Below are 16,157 nucleotides of genomic sequence, written 5' to 3'. Positions count from 1 at the left end.
ATGTACTAATTGCCGCTGAATTGTTCATCTTATATTAGTGGTTAACCTTATGTGGTTACTCTAAAAACGGTTGTGTGAATTTCACTTACGTTGTACATATACCTATATAGGAAGTGTTCTTTCATGCCACGCTAGGTCAGGCACGACCCTAAGAGAATGGGAGAGACACAAGAAAACAATGCGTGTCACACTCACAGGGTCTCAGGTCCTCCAGAGGAGGTCACCACACGTCATTCAGGATCACAGGAGAAGCACCAGGTTTTGGCCAGGTGGCAGGAGATAGCGAGAAAGAGCTTTTGCTGGGGCCTTCACCGGAGTGGGAAAGGCCAGGCAGGGCAGGTCACCAGTTTAGGACTGGCTAGTAGGAGTCACATTGGTCCCCAGATGCCTGTACCTGACCCTGGGATGAGCAAGGCAGAAAAATATTTCCTCCTGGGGTGTGCAGGCCGGAGCGAGGAGGGAGGGCTCTGGATTGGTTGGTTCGCAGATAAACCAAAGGCATGCTCAGGGCTGAGTCCTGTGCCTGCTCTAAGACCCGGCTAGTCCTGGGAGGGCAGACCAGAAAGGAATTTTTTTTTTAAATGTCAAATGTCATAATATACAAAAACTAAAAAATATATATATATACACAGTAATACAGAGGTGGGCAAACGTAAGCTTACAGTTATACATACACAAAACAGTTTATTCTTGTATTATTTATTTATTATTTTATTATTTACTATTACTAACTTACTTTTGCCCACCCCTGTATATTGAGAGAGAGAGAGAACGTACAGAATAACAGAGAGAATAATAAACAAGAAAGAGGGAGAGCCCAGGCCCGACCCACAGTGCTGAGCCCCCGAAGTCTCGGCTGGCCTGGAGCTCGCCCTCCAGTGCTGGGCACAGAAAACAGAAAACGTGGTAAAATAGCCTCAGGTTTCTTTGAGGACTTTCAAAGCCAGACAGCAGAGTCAGGAGCTGGAGCGCACAGTATGGAGGGAAAGCCGTTTTGTTTTTTGTTTTAATCCTCACCCGAGGATATATTGATTTTAGAGCAAGAGGAGGGGGTGGGGAGGAGAGATTAGAGAGAGAGGAGGAGAGATTAGAAACATCAACTGCTTGTCGCGACACATGCCCTGACCAGGGGTCAAACCTGCAACCCAGGTATGTGCCATGACTAAGGATCCAACCTGCAACCTTTCGGTGTGGGGCCAAAGTGCCAACCCACTCCGCCCGAGCGTGCGCTGTTTTACTAAGGTGCCCGAAGGAAGCTTCGCAGAGAGGAAGCTGGGGGCAGAGTCCAACCAGACGGAGTGAGCGCTGCACCTGGGAGGAGACAGTCCCAGCACAGGGGACAGCAGGTGCCCCGCACTGTGCAGGCCTTCAGGACAGAGCCGGCAGGGAGGACTGAGGGGCTTCAGGCTCCTGGAGATCAGAGCAAAGGCTTCTGAGATTGCTCTGAATTTAAAGGGAAGCCATGGGAGGCTTCCATGATGCACAGGTGCAGAGGTCACCCTTTACGGAGAACACCCCCCCGCCCCGCCCCCCCCCGCCCCCGTGAGGAGGAGTGTCTATGATTGGCTGACTTGGGAAGCCCCGGCCCCAACGCTCCTTCCCACGGCAGACATTGCTGACCAATCACCGGCCTGCTCATCCAGCATCAGGCTCTCAGCCCTCCTCCACACAGGACCCCGAGAACCCCCGCCGGCCCCTCGGAGCTGACCTGTGAGACGCCCAGTATCTGCCCTCAGGTTCCCTGCCCCTCTGCTGCGTGTCCGACAGAAACCAGGCGACACCGAGTTGGAGCAGACCTGATCAGTTCTTTATTGGGAAGGGGATGCAGTCTGTAATCCGACAAATATGTGACCCCAGAAAGATCTCGAGTTCAATTCCTAGCTGGTTTGCTGTGAGTTCGTACCTGCCCCGGAAGACGCCAGTGGTATGACAGCTGCGCCAGCGCCAGTACCCCTGGATGATGCGCACGGCGTGCAGGAGGCGGCAGTAACGCCGGCGGACGCGCCACATGCGCACCCAGGACTGCAGCCGGACCACCGCCCACGCTTCCCGCACGTAGGAGTCCAGGGCTGCCCGCCGCCGCCGCTCCAGCCGCTCGGTCAGCCTCGGCCTCCACCAGCGCTGAATGATGGCCGCGCTGAGCGCCGCGTGCAGCAGCGTTCGGCGCACCAGGGTGCCCCGCCACCAGGCCTGGATCTTTACGGCTTTTTGCTCTTTATCAGGGGGCTTCTTTTTGGGTGGGGGTGGTAGCTAGGAAAAAGAAAGGGCACTCAGGAAAGGTTTCCCGCCCACCTCCAACCCAGGGTGTGCCAGGAAGGGGTCCTGACCCTTGCTAGCCATGGCCCCTTAGAAGTTCGGAGACATTGGGCATGGCACTGCTGGAGCCAGAGAACAGGAAGGCGTCCTGTCTCTGCCACTCTTGGTTAATGGACACAGGCATCTCACAGGCCCTCTGAATCTCAGGCTCCCACCTGTGACACGTGGCACATGTTACATGCCCTGGTCACCACCGGGCATGTGAACCCGGTTGGCCAGTCTAGAGAGAACGCACCATGATCTCGGGGTCAGAGGGTTCTCATGTTCCTCCCGGGCCTGACCACCTACCTGGGTGCGGGTCGCCTCTCCGTGGTGCCCACTCACAGGCTGGAGAAGGGGAACCCTTGCTCCCCTCTCGTGCCTGATTCCAGCTCCCATGCCCAATCTCCTGTCCCCTCTGTCAAGTCATGCAGTTTGGAGTCTCTCTCGTTTATTTCACATGTTTGTTTCCTTGGTTCTCATGCCTTATTCAAGCACACGTGTGAGCACATGCATGCACACCTGTGCACACGCTCCCACAGGATTCTAGGCTTGGTTTCCCCTTGACTTGGCAATGCCTCTCCCTATCCCAGCCCTCCCCACCCCACTCCCCAAGTCTGCGTGGTCCGATCCTCACTTGCCAGGGTTTCTCCTCCCTCCAAGCCACTCTCCGGGGCTCAGTCACCCACCCCTCTCAGGCCCAGAAGGAGCTAGGAGAGGAGAGCGAGGGATGAGTCAGTCACTGTCCCTTCTAGCTCTGGTGAGGACAGCCACTTGGCCTGGTGAGTCTGGGCCAGTCTCAGTTTATGATGGTCGCTCCTGAGCAGTAATTGGGAGCACTGTCTCTCACTCACAAACGCACCCCAGTTTGGATGGCACATTCCATGACCGTCCTGAGCTGCAGGCCTCAGGCAAGACAGCCCGTCACTGCTGGGCGAGTGGGGGCAGAGCTGGGGCAGGCTGGGGTCGCCTCCGCCCCCCACGTGGAGGGCCTCCATGGACCTACCTTTGGTGGCATGGCTGGGGGTGGAGAGTCTTCCTCTTCCTCTCCCTTTTTCTTTCTCTTTTTCTTTTTCTTTTCCTCTTCCTTTTCCCCTCTTTCTTTCATCAGTGCGATTTCTTCAGTGTCATCCACTATGACTTCATACGACTGGGCATTCTTCTGTAACCAGAGTTAGAGGGGAAATGCATGTGCAGGCTGTCCTCTGTGCGTCCGGGGGCCAGGGGCCCTGCACTTTGCCCTCCTGCCTCGCCCAGAGCCCCGAGGTGCAGGACTTGCATCCTGGGGGAACTGGCAGTGCACCTGCCCCTGCCAGCACCAAGGGGGACTGGCTGTTCTTACACTGCATTGAATGCCCATGACTTGGAAATAGATGGTTTAAACCCCCTCATGTCTTCCACGCCCCAAATTGTCCATGGTTAGGAGCTTGGTGGTTCCGTCCTGCTCAGGTCTGCCCTCCTCCCGCCAAGGCTCCGGCAGGAAGAGAGGAGGAGGGGAGAGCTATGACGTCACAAGGGCACCTGTGACTCAGGCTCCAGGAGGCCTCCCAGTAGTTGAGTCCCCTGTGGTAAAAATGTGAAACTGCCATAAATGCCCTTGGCGAAGAGGCCAGACTCCCGAAACACTGGCCCGTGGGCACAAAGGTGTTCAAAGTCAGTCCCTTCAGCCTGGCCGATAAAAACGTAAATCTGAGGATTTAAACACTATCCGTAGGAAGTTCATTTATGTGGACTTCAGTTAAACAATGGAACCGAATGATTAAAAAGAATGAGTTTGGAACAAAAATCTTTTAAAAAGGTTTTATTTATTTATTTTTAGAGGGAGGGGAAGGGAGAAAGAGAGGGAGAGAAACCTCTGTGCAAGGGATGCATCAACTGGCTGGCTGCCTTCTGCAGGCCTCCACCTGGGCGGGGACCGAACCTGCTATCCAGGCGCGTGCCCCAACCGGGTGTCGACCCAGCGACCCTTTGCTTTGCCGAATGATGCCCAACCCACTGGACCACACCAGCCAGGGCTGGAACCAAATCCTTAAGTCCTTTACAAAAGGAGATTTACAAAAGGTTCAGAAGCACATGAGAAAATGTCCAACATCGTTAGTCACGAGAAAAATGAAAACCAGAAGCACAAGTTCTTATCTCTAAGCACCCTGGCGAATGGTTAAAATAAGAAATGGTGACAAACCAGCATGTTGCCAAGGATACACAGCACCACCCCCACCCCCGCCCCCATCCCCGCCGGCGGGACCGTGCAGACAGTATGGAGCAGTAGAAGCACTTTGGACGACGGCTGGGCCGTTTCCAATGCCGTTAGGCATCTCTGCACCGTCACGCAGCGGCTCTGCTCTCAGTATTTACACAAGGGGAGTGAAAACTCAAGGCCACAGAAGATCTGTGCATGAGTGCTTGCTCATAACGACTTCCCTCAAGCAGGTCAAAGTCAGGAAGCAGTCAGGTGCTCACCAAGAGGTAAGCAGACCAAGAAGTGGTGGGACACTCACATAATGAAGTAACATACGGTAACCAAAATGAACAAACTGTGGACACCCGCAATCGCAGGGATGACCCTCGAGCCCCGCACGCTGAATGAAAGAAGCCGGACACAGAGGGGTACAGGAGGGTGCAACTTAGAGAAAATTCTAGAACAGGCAAAACTAAACTGTAGGTAAAGTCATTCCAAATAGAGTTCACACCCAGGGTAGAGGTCGAAGAAGAGTTGTTTGCAAACCGCACAAAGAAGCAAAGAGAAATGTGGTGTATTTTGTTTTGGGTGCTGGTTACCAGGGCATATAGAATTGTGACAACTCATCAAACTCATGTGTTAGGGAGCACTAAATAAAACCGCAAAGAACGTGCCTGTTCTCTACGTACCAACATGGAAAATGTAAGTAAGACAAATTGAAGAACAGTATGGTCCCTATCTAGGCACATATTTATATGTGTGTGTTATAAAGGCATCCTTTTTAAAAGGGGGGAGATCATTTTATACTATAAAAATGTAACCGTAATTATCTTCGAGGAGGACACTGGAATTAGGGGGGGCAGAGTGCATTTCCTGGTGAATCCCCTGTGTCTGGCCCATCAGCCAGGCACCCAGGTGGCCTCGTGGGCATGGAAAGCCCCCAGAACCAGCCAGGGCCCCCGGCTCAGGCTCAGGTGGCTTCAGGCACTCTCCTGCCCTCCTCCTCTCCTGAGGGCCTCAAGGTCACAGTCAGGAGACAGGTGAGGAGAGGCCCCTGGACAAGCAGGGCCCCTCCTCTGCCTGCTCCTGGCCCCTGAAAGTCAGTGCTGAGTGGAAAGGCCCCTGGCCAAGGACTGGGGTGGTTGTGAGACTCTTCTCTCAGGGTCTCAGCCCTAGGGGTCACTGAAGAGTACGTCCTGTGTGGAGGGTGGGGACGGGGAGGCCAGTGTGGGGTTAGGGGGGATATAGAGAAGAGGAGGCTGATTAAGGCTGTGGGGGTGTCAGTGTGAAGCTGACGGGAAGGGGCATGGCTGCAGGGCCTGGTCTCCGGTCCCAAGCAACACTAAGCTGGGAGTTTCTGTTCACAGGTTCGTTCCCTCATCCAACAATCATCGAGCCCCTGCTGGGCGCCAGGCGCCACTGCAGGCCATTGTTAAAGCAAAGAGTCAGGCAGGCAATATCCCCAAGGGCAGGGAGGTCACAAACTCACAAAAAAGGAGCTCTCCATGACCTGGGGCAGATGGCCACCAGTGTTGCTGTCACCTGAAAAGGTCTCTGTGGGTCACACTGTCCAGATCGCACTGCTAAACCCAGACAGACTGACACACGGTGCAGAAAAGCAACGTGGGTAAACGAGGGAAAGATTCCTGCGAAAACCGTGCGCTGAGCTGTCACTGACTTGCAAGCAGAAGCAACCAGGAGACCCTGGTGCTGATATATTTCCTGTCTCTAGAGGGAGCTCCTCGTCAGGAAAAAAAGGAACAGGGAAGAAGCTTTTAGAAAACAGATCTTTTGAAATGTTTCCTTCTTGTGATTTTTGTTGCCTGAAGGAATGTGGCTCACTCATAAATCCTCTTATAGCTGAATACTTAAAGCTTTGGAAGTGTCATTTCCACATCTACGTATTACTTACTTATTCCAATTGTATTGGTTTTAAATCCATTTGTTACGAATGCAAAAACATGCCCTGGCTGGTGTGGCTCAGTGGGTTGAGCACTGATCTACAAACCAAAGGGTTGCTAGTTCGATTCCCAGTCAGGGGTCCCCAGTAGGGGGTGCATGAGAATCAACCACGCATTGATGTTTCTCTCCCTCCCTCCTTCCCATCTGTCTAAACATAAATGAAATCTCTTATACATAAATGCAACACCATCTGACTTGTTTGTAGAATAGCTGCCATTGGGGAATATGAAAAATTTTAGCCAGATTCCAATGCAAGCCTTTGTGTGCTTGATGGAAACAAGTGGAAAGCGAGCGTCCTGAATTAGGAGGCAGAGCCAGCACTGCCGATTTCCCCCCAAGTCGCAGGTCTTCGCGACAGTCTTTGCCACTTTCCGCAGCCGTTAAAGTCAGTAGCAAAAGGGGCGGAGCTTAAACCTGGACTAGCGTGGGACAACGGGTGAAACCGGGACTTCCCTCAAATAAAAAAAGCCAACCACCCAGGCCATAGAAAAAGTAACAGCAGGAAAAAGAGGGTTCTTTTTAAAAAGATTTTATTTATTTATTTTTAGAGGGGGAAAGGGAGGAAGATAGAGAGGGAGAGAAATATCAATGTGTGGTTGCTCTTTGCATGCCCCCTACTGGGGACCTGGCCTGCAACCCAGGCATGTGCCCTGACTGGGAATCGAACCAGCAACCCTTTGGTTCTCAGGTCGGCGCTCAATCCACTGAGCCACACCAGCCGGGGCAAGGTTGCTGAACACACGTAAAGATGCTCAACTCAGCCATAAGAAAGTGAAAGGGGCGTTGCAGATAACAGGCCGTCCGTGTTAAGGGCGGAGAGGAGTGGGCGGTGTCATGGACTGTTGATCAGAATGTAAACTGGACAACCTCTGAGAAGCAGTTTGACACTACCCATCAGGACTGAAAGTGCCCAGACCCCTCACATAGCAGTTCTGTCCTGGGGACTTTTCCTACCGAAATATTCCCCAAAGGGAGCGCCCACGTGACACCAACACGGGACCCGCTCAGGACAAGCAGAGAAAAGCATAGGCCACGGTGAGGAAGGGACCCAGGTGTCATAAGTATTAACAGCTGAATTCAATAACGATTTCAAATGACACTTAACAAGAAGGATTTACCCTCCCCCCCAGGGCAAGAGCATTGGTCATTGCTCTTAACTACCAACAGCACAAGCTGATTCATGTCTGCTTAATCAGAAAATACAGGTGAGGAAGGAGTAGTTAGCAGCTCCCCAGGTTTTCAGGAAGCCTTGGGATCGAGGCTCAGAAACAGGCAGGGAAGAAGAAACTACACATCAGGAGCCCACAAAACTCCACTCCACAGAGCAGTCCAACAGAGAATTCACCCCTGGCACGAGGAATGGCTGTCTGGGATCCCAGGCTGCAGAATAAAAATCCCTAGTGGACACATTTGATTGGCCAACCCTGGTCACGTGTCTGCCCAGCAGCCAGGGAAACTGGCCGTTTTTCAGCTCTATAATTGGACACCAAGACAGATGAGTAGGGTAGTCCCCGAACATGGGGAAGGGACTCAGGTGCCAGGTGGTCTAACACATGGCCAAGGCGCACCGCTGTGAGGACTCCGCAGTCAGAAGCAACCTGTTGGTGAAACTCGTGATTTTAACAGACCACCGAGGAAAACCATGGAGTCCTCTCTGTCTTTGTAAAAAGAAAACTATTTAATAAAATTCTTTATTTTAAAAACCATTAGCAAACAACCCAGCTAAAAGTCACATCAAGAAAACACACATTAAAACAACAGGGAGGCCTGGCTGGTGAGGCCGTGTGGATTGAGCACCAGACTATAAATCAAAGGGTCGCCGGTTCAATTCCCAGTCAGGGCACAGGCCTCGGTTTCGGTCCCCAGTAGGGGATGTGTGAGAGGCAACCACACAAGGATGTTTCTCTCCCTCTCTTTCTCCCTCCCTTCCCCTCCCTCTAAAGATAAATAAATAAGATCTTTAAGAAAGAGAGAGATTGCTTTAAGAAAAAACAAACAGGGAGACACCACTCCTCTCCTATTAGAATGAGGAAAATCCAGAAAGCTAAAAAACCAAGTGCTGGCGAGGATGAGGAACAGCAGAAGCTCTCATTCACTCACTGTCGGTGGGGACACACAATGGAAGTCAGTTGGTCTCTTTAAAATTAAACGTACCCTTACCCTACGACGCAGCAATCAGGCTCCCTGGGTTTTCCCCAAAGGAGCTGAAAACTACGTCCACACAAAAACCCGCTCACGGAAGTTCAGAGCAGCTCTGTCCACAGCTGCCCAAGCGAGGAAGCAGCCACGCCGTCCTTCAGCAGGCGGTGGGCAAACACACTGCTCGTGCATCAGACAGTGGAGCGTTATGCAATGATTAAAAGAAAAACAAACAGCTAATGATTAAAAAAAAAAAAAAAAACCCCAGCCAGGGGAGAAAACGGCACAGTGACTGTACAGGGAGACCCTGCACGCCCATGGCACACCGCCCGTGAGCCCCAACTAATTCCGTCCGAGGAGGACCTGGGCACTGAGGGAACGGTGTTGCGGAGAACGGCGGGGGGGGGGGGGGGGTGTGCAGGGACGAGGCCCTGCCAGGGAGATCCACAGCACCGCCGGCGGGCCTAACAGACGGCAGCGGTCCCGAAAACCTTTCCCCTAAAGCGCAAGGGATCCCGGCGCCCCGTCAGGGACCCGGTCCTCAGGGCCTGGCTTTGAAAACCACTGGGAATACACCCAGAACCACGAGAGAACTGCCGGGAAAGGAACACCGAAGGGCTCACACGCAGACTCGGCCGGGAAGCAGGTGCAAAAACACCTGGCAGACAAGACAAAAAAAAGAAAAAAAAAATGGCCCAAATGACAGAACACTTCAAAGCTCCAGAAAAAATATAACTAAGCGAGGAAGAGATAGCTAACCTATCGGATGCACAGTTCAAAGCACTGGTTATCAATATGCTCACAGAATTGGTTGAATCTGTTCAAAAAGTAGATGAAAAAATGAAGCCTATGCTAAGAGAAACAAAGGAAAATGTACAGGGAACCAATAGTGATGCGAAGGAAACTGGGACTCAAATCAATGGTATGGACCAGAAGGAAGAAACAAACATTCAACCAGAAAAGAATGAAGAAACAAGAACTTGGAAAAATGAGGAGAGGCTTAGGAACCTCCAGGACACCTTGAAACGTTCCAACATCTGAATTATAGGGGTGCCAGAAGGAGAAGAGGAAGAACAAAAAATTGAAAACTTATTTGAACAAATAATGAAGGAGAACTTCCCTAATCTGGCAAAGGAAATAGACTTCCAGGAAGTCCAGGAAGCTCAGAGAGTCCCAAAGAATCTAGACCCAAGGAGGAACACACCAAGGCACATCATAATTACATTACCCAAGATTAAACGCAAGGACCTACATCCAAGATTACTGTATCCAGCAAAGCTATCATTTAGAATGGAAGGGAAGATAAAGTGCTTCTCAGATAAGGTCAAGTTAAAGAAGTTCATCATCACCAAGCCCTTATTATATGAAATGTTAAAGGGAGTTACCTAAGAAAAAGAAGATAAAAAATAGGAACAGTAAAAATGACAGCAAACTCACAGTTATTAACTAACACACCTAAAACCAAAACAAAAGAAAACTAAGCAAACAACTAGAACAGAAACAGAACCACAGAAATGGAGATCACATGGAGGGTTGTCAATAGGGCAGTGGGAGGGGGAGAGAGGGGGGGAAAGGTACAGAGAATAAGTAGCATAAATGATAGGTGGAAAATAGACAGGGGGAGGGTAAGAATAGTGTAGGAAATGTAGAAGCCAAAGAACTTATATACATGACCCATGGACATGAACTATAGGGGGGGAATGTGGGAGGGAGGGGGTGGGCAGGATGGAGTGGAGTTGGGGGCGGGGAATGGGACAACTGTAATAGCATAATCAATAAATATATTTTTTAAAAAAAAACCCACCTGGCAGAAAAGCACCTGGAGCGCCGGCGAAGAGACCCGCCGACTGCTCCTGAAGTACCTGCCACGCTGGAAGTCTGATCCGGGGAAGCTACGCAGGAAAGAGAACTAAAGCGCGTGCACCTTGGAAAGCAAAGTGTAAACTCTCTGCTTTTACTATTAGGAAAACCAAGAGTTGTGAGGGTGTGGAGGGGGGTGGGAACGTGGAGTGGTTGCACTACCACGGAAAATAGCGTGGCGTGCCTCGGGACATTACACCCAGGACCGCCATGACCCAGCAATTCCATTCCCGGGTATACACCCAACCACACTGACAACAGGCGTTCCAACACCCCGCACACACACACTGATGGCCTCCTCCTGAGTGGTCCCTTCTGCAGGATTCAGCGCAAGGGGCTGGGGGTGGAGGCTGGGCGCCAGGGCCGACCCTTTGGTCAGCGATGGAGGACTTTGAGGTGTGCTCCACTCGCCAGAGTGACGCCACTAAAGGAAGCACTGGGGCTGCCTCCGGGGGACTTCCAGCATGTTGACTATGGGGCCCCGTGTGAGACACCCCGATGGCCTTGACAGTTAGTACGGGGCATGGGTCCCCGGCACTGGGCACCCAGCGAAGCCCAGCAGAAAGGTGGGCAACAGCGAGTGCTAAAGCCAGAGCCAGAGGGGCCTCCCGAGCCCCAGGGAGCCCGCCTGTGGGGCCGGCACCTGCGCCCGCAGCCACAGCCGCAGCTCCGATCCACAGACGCAGCTCCGTGGGGCCTCCCGGGACACCTGGCGGCAGCTGCCCCCTCATAGCTGCCGGGCACGTCCAGGCTTTGTGCCCTGAAGCTTCCAGACCTTGGAAGGCCTCCTTTAAGAAAAAATACAAAATTACAGACATAGAAGTAGGCAAGTGAATATTGAGCGTAAAGATACCACAACAAATGGCAAATGTTTACAAGTTGGCAAATAATCAAACATCATAATGTTTATATTTGTTAACTGTCCCACCTCTGTAATATTTTCCCTGAATTTTTAGCTGCATAACCTTTGGCCGTCTCCTCCTATGATGGCTTTGAAAATACCATTTCCTACGAAAACCTGTGTCTTAGGGACCCCGGAAGGCACAAGAGGTGGTTCCTTGTCACGACTCACGCACGGTCCACAGAGCTCTCCTGGCCGGAGCGCTGCGGCCACAGGGATTCTGACAAATCCTCTCTCACAAAATTCCCTCCAGAGCAAGAAAAAGTACGCTGTGTGTACCCTTGCCGCACTGCACGGCCACGCACAGCCCTGACAAGACGGAACTTCAATTTCAACCGGGCGCCGATGGGAACGTCACCGTCCACTTGCGGTTTCACATGCCTGGTGACCGGAAGAATTGTCCTCAGGCCAGCTTTTGTCTCCATACTTTCCAAGCCTTGCTCCCTCCCGTCCCCACAGAGGCTGCAGCCACGGCACACCTAAGCAGAGGGCGCCAGGGAAGGGGGTGGGGGGGCCTCTCCCACCGCAGCTCAGGTATCTTGCTTTCACACGCTTTACACAGGCTCCTCGCGTGTAAGTTGCCGGATTCCACGTGGGCTGCGAGTATTCCTGAAGTCCAAGTCCTCACTCGGAGGAGGGCTGCGTGCACCCCTCTTCACTGCCCCGGGCAGGAGCAGTGTCTCTGTTGACTGGAAGATGGAGGAAGAGCAGGACTGCAGCTACTAGCTGGGTCTGAAGGCAAGAGAGGACATCGGTCCCCCAGACGATCGGAACCCATCAATAAGGTGACTGGTCAATGGGTGAGAGGACAGAGGCCGGTGTGGCTGAAGTGTGGCCAGCCAGAACCTCATCAGGGCAGCCAGCGTGCAGGTGGGCGGAGCCAGTGAGGGGGCGACAAACAGTTGAGGGCGGGGCTGAAGGCTGGGGTGACCCCACTGACATGAGAGGAGCCGCACTCGGAAGACCAGGGCCATGGACACACAAAGGGTGAGCCAGGCCAGCACAGGACGCGGCTGCCCGGCGCACGACGAGCAGTGTCTGCAGGTGAGTGGAGGGTCGAAAATAAGTTGGGGGGGCCTAGAAAAAAGGGGGCGGGGCCATCCAGGCCAGGCCCCCTCTCCTGCCCTAACCGGAGGTGGGGACAGGAGTCAGAGGACCCCTCACCGAGCATCTCTGTGTTCTTGTTTCCTGGACCAGTTAGAGAAGGCGGCCGTGAAGATCCAGGCATGGTGGCGCGGCAGCGCGGTGCGCCAGACGCTGCTACACGAGGCGCTCAGGGCCTGGGCCATCCAGTGCTGGTGGAGGCAGGTGCAGGCCAAGATGCTGGAGCAGCGGCGGCGCCTGGCGCTGAGGCTCTACACCTGCCAGGAGTGGGCAGTGGTGAAGGTGCAGGCCCAGGTGCGCATGTGGCAGGCCCGCCGGCGCTTTCTGCAGGCTCGCCAGGCGGCCTGCATCATCCAGTCTCACTGGCGCTGGCACGCCAGCCAGACCCGAGGCCTGATCCAGGGCTGCTATGAGGTCAAGGCCAGGCGGCTGGAGCTGGACATCGAAATCCTCATGGCCTAGGGCGCCGGCAGAGCTGAGGGGACTGGATCTCTCTTCCAATAAAGATGCTGACTGACCGTCTTGCCCTTTGGGAATTAGACCCATAGAAGAAGGACTGGCCACTAACCTTCCTGCTTTCCACCCCCAAAATGGTTCTCTGGCGTGCTCTAGAGTCCGGCTCAGCGCTGTGCACCCCAATGCAAACCTGACTGCTCAAGCAGTGAAAAGAGACCTCCAGGGCCCCAGCCAGCCCCTGACACCTCAGCCAGCCTGATCCCAGCCCCCTCCACAGGTGGGGGCAGCCCCTGTCCAGGCATCCCCACTCCGGGAGGGTCTGGCTGCAGTCAGAGCCAGCTAGCAGGCCAGGAGGCCACAGGCCTGTGCTTGGCAGGGCCCTCGTGGCCGGTGCAGCGCTTGGCCAGGAGTCAGGAGGAGGGGCGCCCCAACTGAGTAACAGCAGCACAAGCGTTCTCCCTTGCTGGAGTCAGCCAGCCCCCCGGGAGGGCCAGGGAAGCTGGAGAGCAGCAGCTGTGCCTGCAGCTCCCTCTGGAGGGGCTAAGAGAGGAAGGAGGCTTCCCTCCCCTCTGCTGGCCACTGCCTGGGAGAACCAAGCATGGGGGCAGTGAGAGATGGGGGCCCACAAGCAGAGGAGAACTGGGAGGCAGGGGGAAGTCTGTCCCTCTGCCATTGGGAGTCACTGGTTCGGAGATGCAGCCTTTGAATCCGACCAAGTCCTCAGAGCTCTGTGAGGGGGAGGGGCCCAAGACAGCCTCCCCTTCCCCTGCCCTATGTTGGTAGACAGCCATGCCCTCCGCTGGCCTGAGGGGTGCTGGGGGTCTCTCTCGGCCCAGCCTCCTGCTGTCTCTTGCATCCATGGCTCAACCGTCTCTGTGTCTGACCTGTCACAGTCCGTGCTTTGTCGTCCACGCCCAAGGCCCCTCAGTCTCGGCCTGTGTCCCTCGGATATTTGTCTCTGAAATGCATCCCGGGCGTCTGAGGTCCGAAACCTCCCGGGGTTTGCGATGGCCAGCCCTGCACAGCGGGTGGGGTTTGGGGCGGTACGCTGGGTCAGGCTGCCCCTCCCCCAGGCCAGTGCACATGTTTTTGTGTGTGTGCGAACGTGCACTGCATGAGCATGTGTGCATGTGCAAACATGTGTGTGCATGTGTTGTGTGCACGTGCGCATGTGTGTGTCTAGGGTTCGGGGGATTGTCTCCGGAACAGCTGTGTCAGGTGTGGATTCAGGGGTCAGCCCAACACCCACCACCTCCAGTAGGTGGCAGGGGTGCAGCCAGGTATCTCGTTCCTCCAAGGGACCCCCTTCCGGTGCTTCAGTCGCAGGTCTCCGCCCCCCTCCACGCAGCAGTGGGCGGCAGGAGACTGGGGAGGTCTGTGCGCCGAGCGAGGCAGGGAGTCTGCAGTCTGGCCCTGTACGCACCACCCCCGCCCTGGGAGCGCTTTAAAACCTGGGCCGGCTCGGGTTTGAGTCTCTGACTCTCAACCTACGTGGGATGTTGGAAGCCCCGGGACGCAGACAGCGCCCATGCCTGGGCCTGGCCAGAGATTCTGCTGTAATTGGCCCGGGCAGAGGCCTGGGCACTGGGGCGCCCTCAGGCAGTGGAAAGCACTGAGCTCAGCCCTTCCCAGCCCGGGTCACAGCCCTCTCTGCCCGGGTGGTCCCCCCTGGTGACGGGGATGCAAACCAGGACCAGCCTGGGCAGTCGGGGACGTGCTGCCAGCTGATGGGTAAGCCTCAGTGCTCAGAGGATAGCAAAGCGTGGGGGTGGGGACAGGGCAGGGAGAGATAGTTCCAGCCACAGGGGAAGCTTGGAACTCAGGACATGGAAGCTGAAGTAGAAGGACTGGGGTGACCCGCGAACTCGTTGCATAGAGAATGAATATGAACTAACGAAGTGCGTTACTGTTACAGACCAGGACGTGTGTGGTGTGACAGCTCGACAGGGTGGAACTGCTGATGCCGCGGCTCTCGGTTCCTCCACAAGGGCGTGGCCCACAGCGCCCCTGTGGGTGACAAAGTGCACAGCGCGGCAAGACCGCAGGGTGAGTTTCAGAGCTCGTGACTCAGCCTCACAAGACCCAAGAGGCTGTCCCCAACTTTATTTCTCAGGGAGAAAGGATCCGAACAGGGAGCCCAGGGCCCTCCGAGCCCAGATTCCTGGGGGAGGACAGCTCACCAGGGCGGGGGCAGCCCCCACCGGCACAGAGAGGGCCCCTGGGGCTGTGTGCCTGGCTCCCGTGGTTGGGTGCAGTGCATGAGTGACAGGTCGGGCAGCCCACCGTCCCCAGGACTGAGGGCTTGGATCGGTCACCCTCCTTCGGCCCATGGGCAAGGGTGTGGACGAGGATTCCCTGGGAGAGAAGGAATGTTGACGTCTAAACGTCACTCTGTCTCTTTGGCTGACATGGCAGGGCTCTGGCAGCGCAGGGGAGGCTATATTTTTGGTCAAGAAATGTGTGAGAAGTTCAAGAATTTCTTCAGTTTCATCAGATTCCTTTTCTTCAATTAGAATCAGTAAAATTAAATCGTCTCCACTAAAAAAAAAGTAGACATATGGCATGATCTCATTTTAATGAAAGGATCTCCGTCCCTCCCTCTCTGTAAAAATGCGTGGAAATCTGTCTAGGACGCTGTGCTGGGGTGTTAGCGGTCTTTGCAGTTGGGTGATGGAGCTTGAGGTGATATTTTAATTTCCTTTTTGCACTTGGCAGGTGATGCCTGTCTTTGGTACTTTGCCGTAGTGCTCAAACTGTTTAGAAGGAGCATATTGTTTTTGCAGAAAGAATAGTTTTTCCTACCCCCCCACCTGCAAAAGAAAAACTAACCCTGACCTCAAGGTGAGAACCTGGGGGTCCAAGGGGTCCAGCTGCACTTTCTTCCTCAGCTCCTCTTCCCGCCTTTTCACCCTCCCAGCCTTCGCTTCCCTCTACCCACCCCCCCAACCTTCCTCCCCTTTCCCCAGATCCACGCCTCCCGGCCCCCAACTGGGGACACCTGACTTTGTGGCATAAAGCCCCACTGGCCCAGGCAGCAGGAGGTTGGGGTGGGCGCATTTTCAGAGAGCTTTGAGGCCCTCCGTGACCCCTCTTTTCCTCTCAATTTCCCATGATCCATCCCCCCACCCCAAGCCTGGAGAGGAGGTGGGAGCAGTGGGGTGGGGAGGGGAGGGTGGGAGGAATGGACAGGGCTCTGGGGTGAAAGCAGCTTCGGCACAAAGCCCTGCCCAGGGTCTGGGGCGCCCCTGGCTGGTGGCAGAG

General features: G+C 54.4%; 2 protein-coding genes across 2 annotated transcripts; one reads left to right on the top strand and one right to left on the bottom strand.

The window, feature by feature from the left end:
• Positions 1-1,800: 1,800 nt before the first annotated feature.
• On the bottom strand, positions 1,801-3,747 carry LOC112309784 (IQ domain-containing protein F5-like). Its single transcript, XM_024565988.3, has 3 exons — positions 3,638-3,747; positions 3,302-3,457; positions 1,801-2,250 (listed from the first exon to the last, which is right to left on the bottom strand). The coding sequence occupies exons 1-3, from the start codon at positions 3,653-3,655 to the stop codon at positions 1,801-1,803; spliced, it is 624 nt and encodes a 207-aa protein (XP_024421756.3). The 5' UTR covers positions 3,656-3,747.
• Positions 3,748-12,308: 8,561 nt separating this feature from the next.
• IQCF6 (IQ motif containing F6) lies at positions 12,309-12,959 on the top strand. The gene is made up of 2 exons (XM_045199942.2): positions 12,309-12,323; positions 12,534-12,959. The coding sequence occupies exons 1-2, from the start codon at positions 12,309-12,311 to the stop codon at positions 12,900-12,902; spliced, it is 384 nt and encodes a 127-aa protein (XP_045055877.1). The 3' UTR covers positions 12,903-12,959.
• The last annotated feature ends 3,198 nt before the right edge of the window (positions 12,960-16,157 follow it).

Source organism: Desmodus rotundus, unplaced genomic scaffold, assembly GCF_022682495.2.
Source record: "Desmodus rotundus isolate HL8 unplaced genomic scaffold, HLdesRot8A.1 manual_scaffold_100, whole genome shotgun sequence".
Lineage (NCBI taxonomy): Eukaryota > Metazoa > Chordata > Mammalia > Chiroptera > Phyllostomidae > Desmodus > Desmodus rotundus.
The sequence above is the reverse complement of the archived record's forward strand: the minus strand, read 5'-3'. Positions and strand labels throughout refer to the sequence as shown.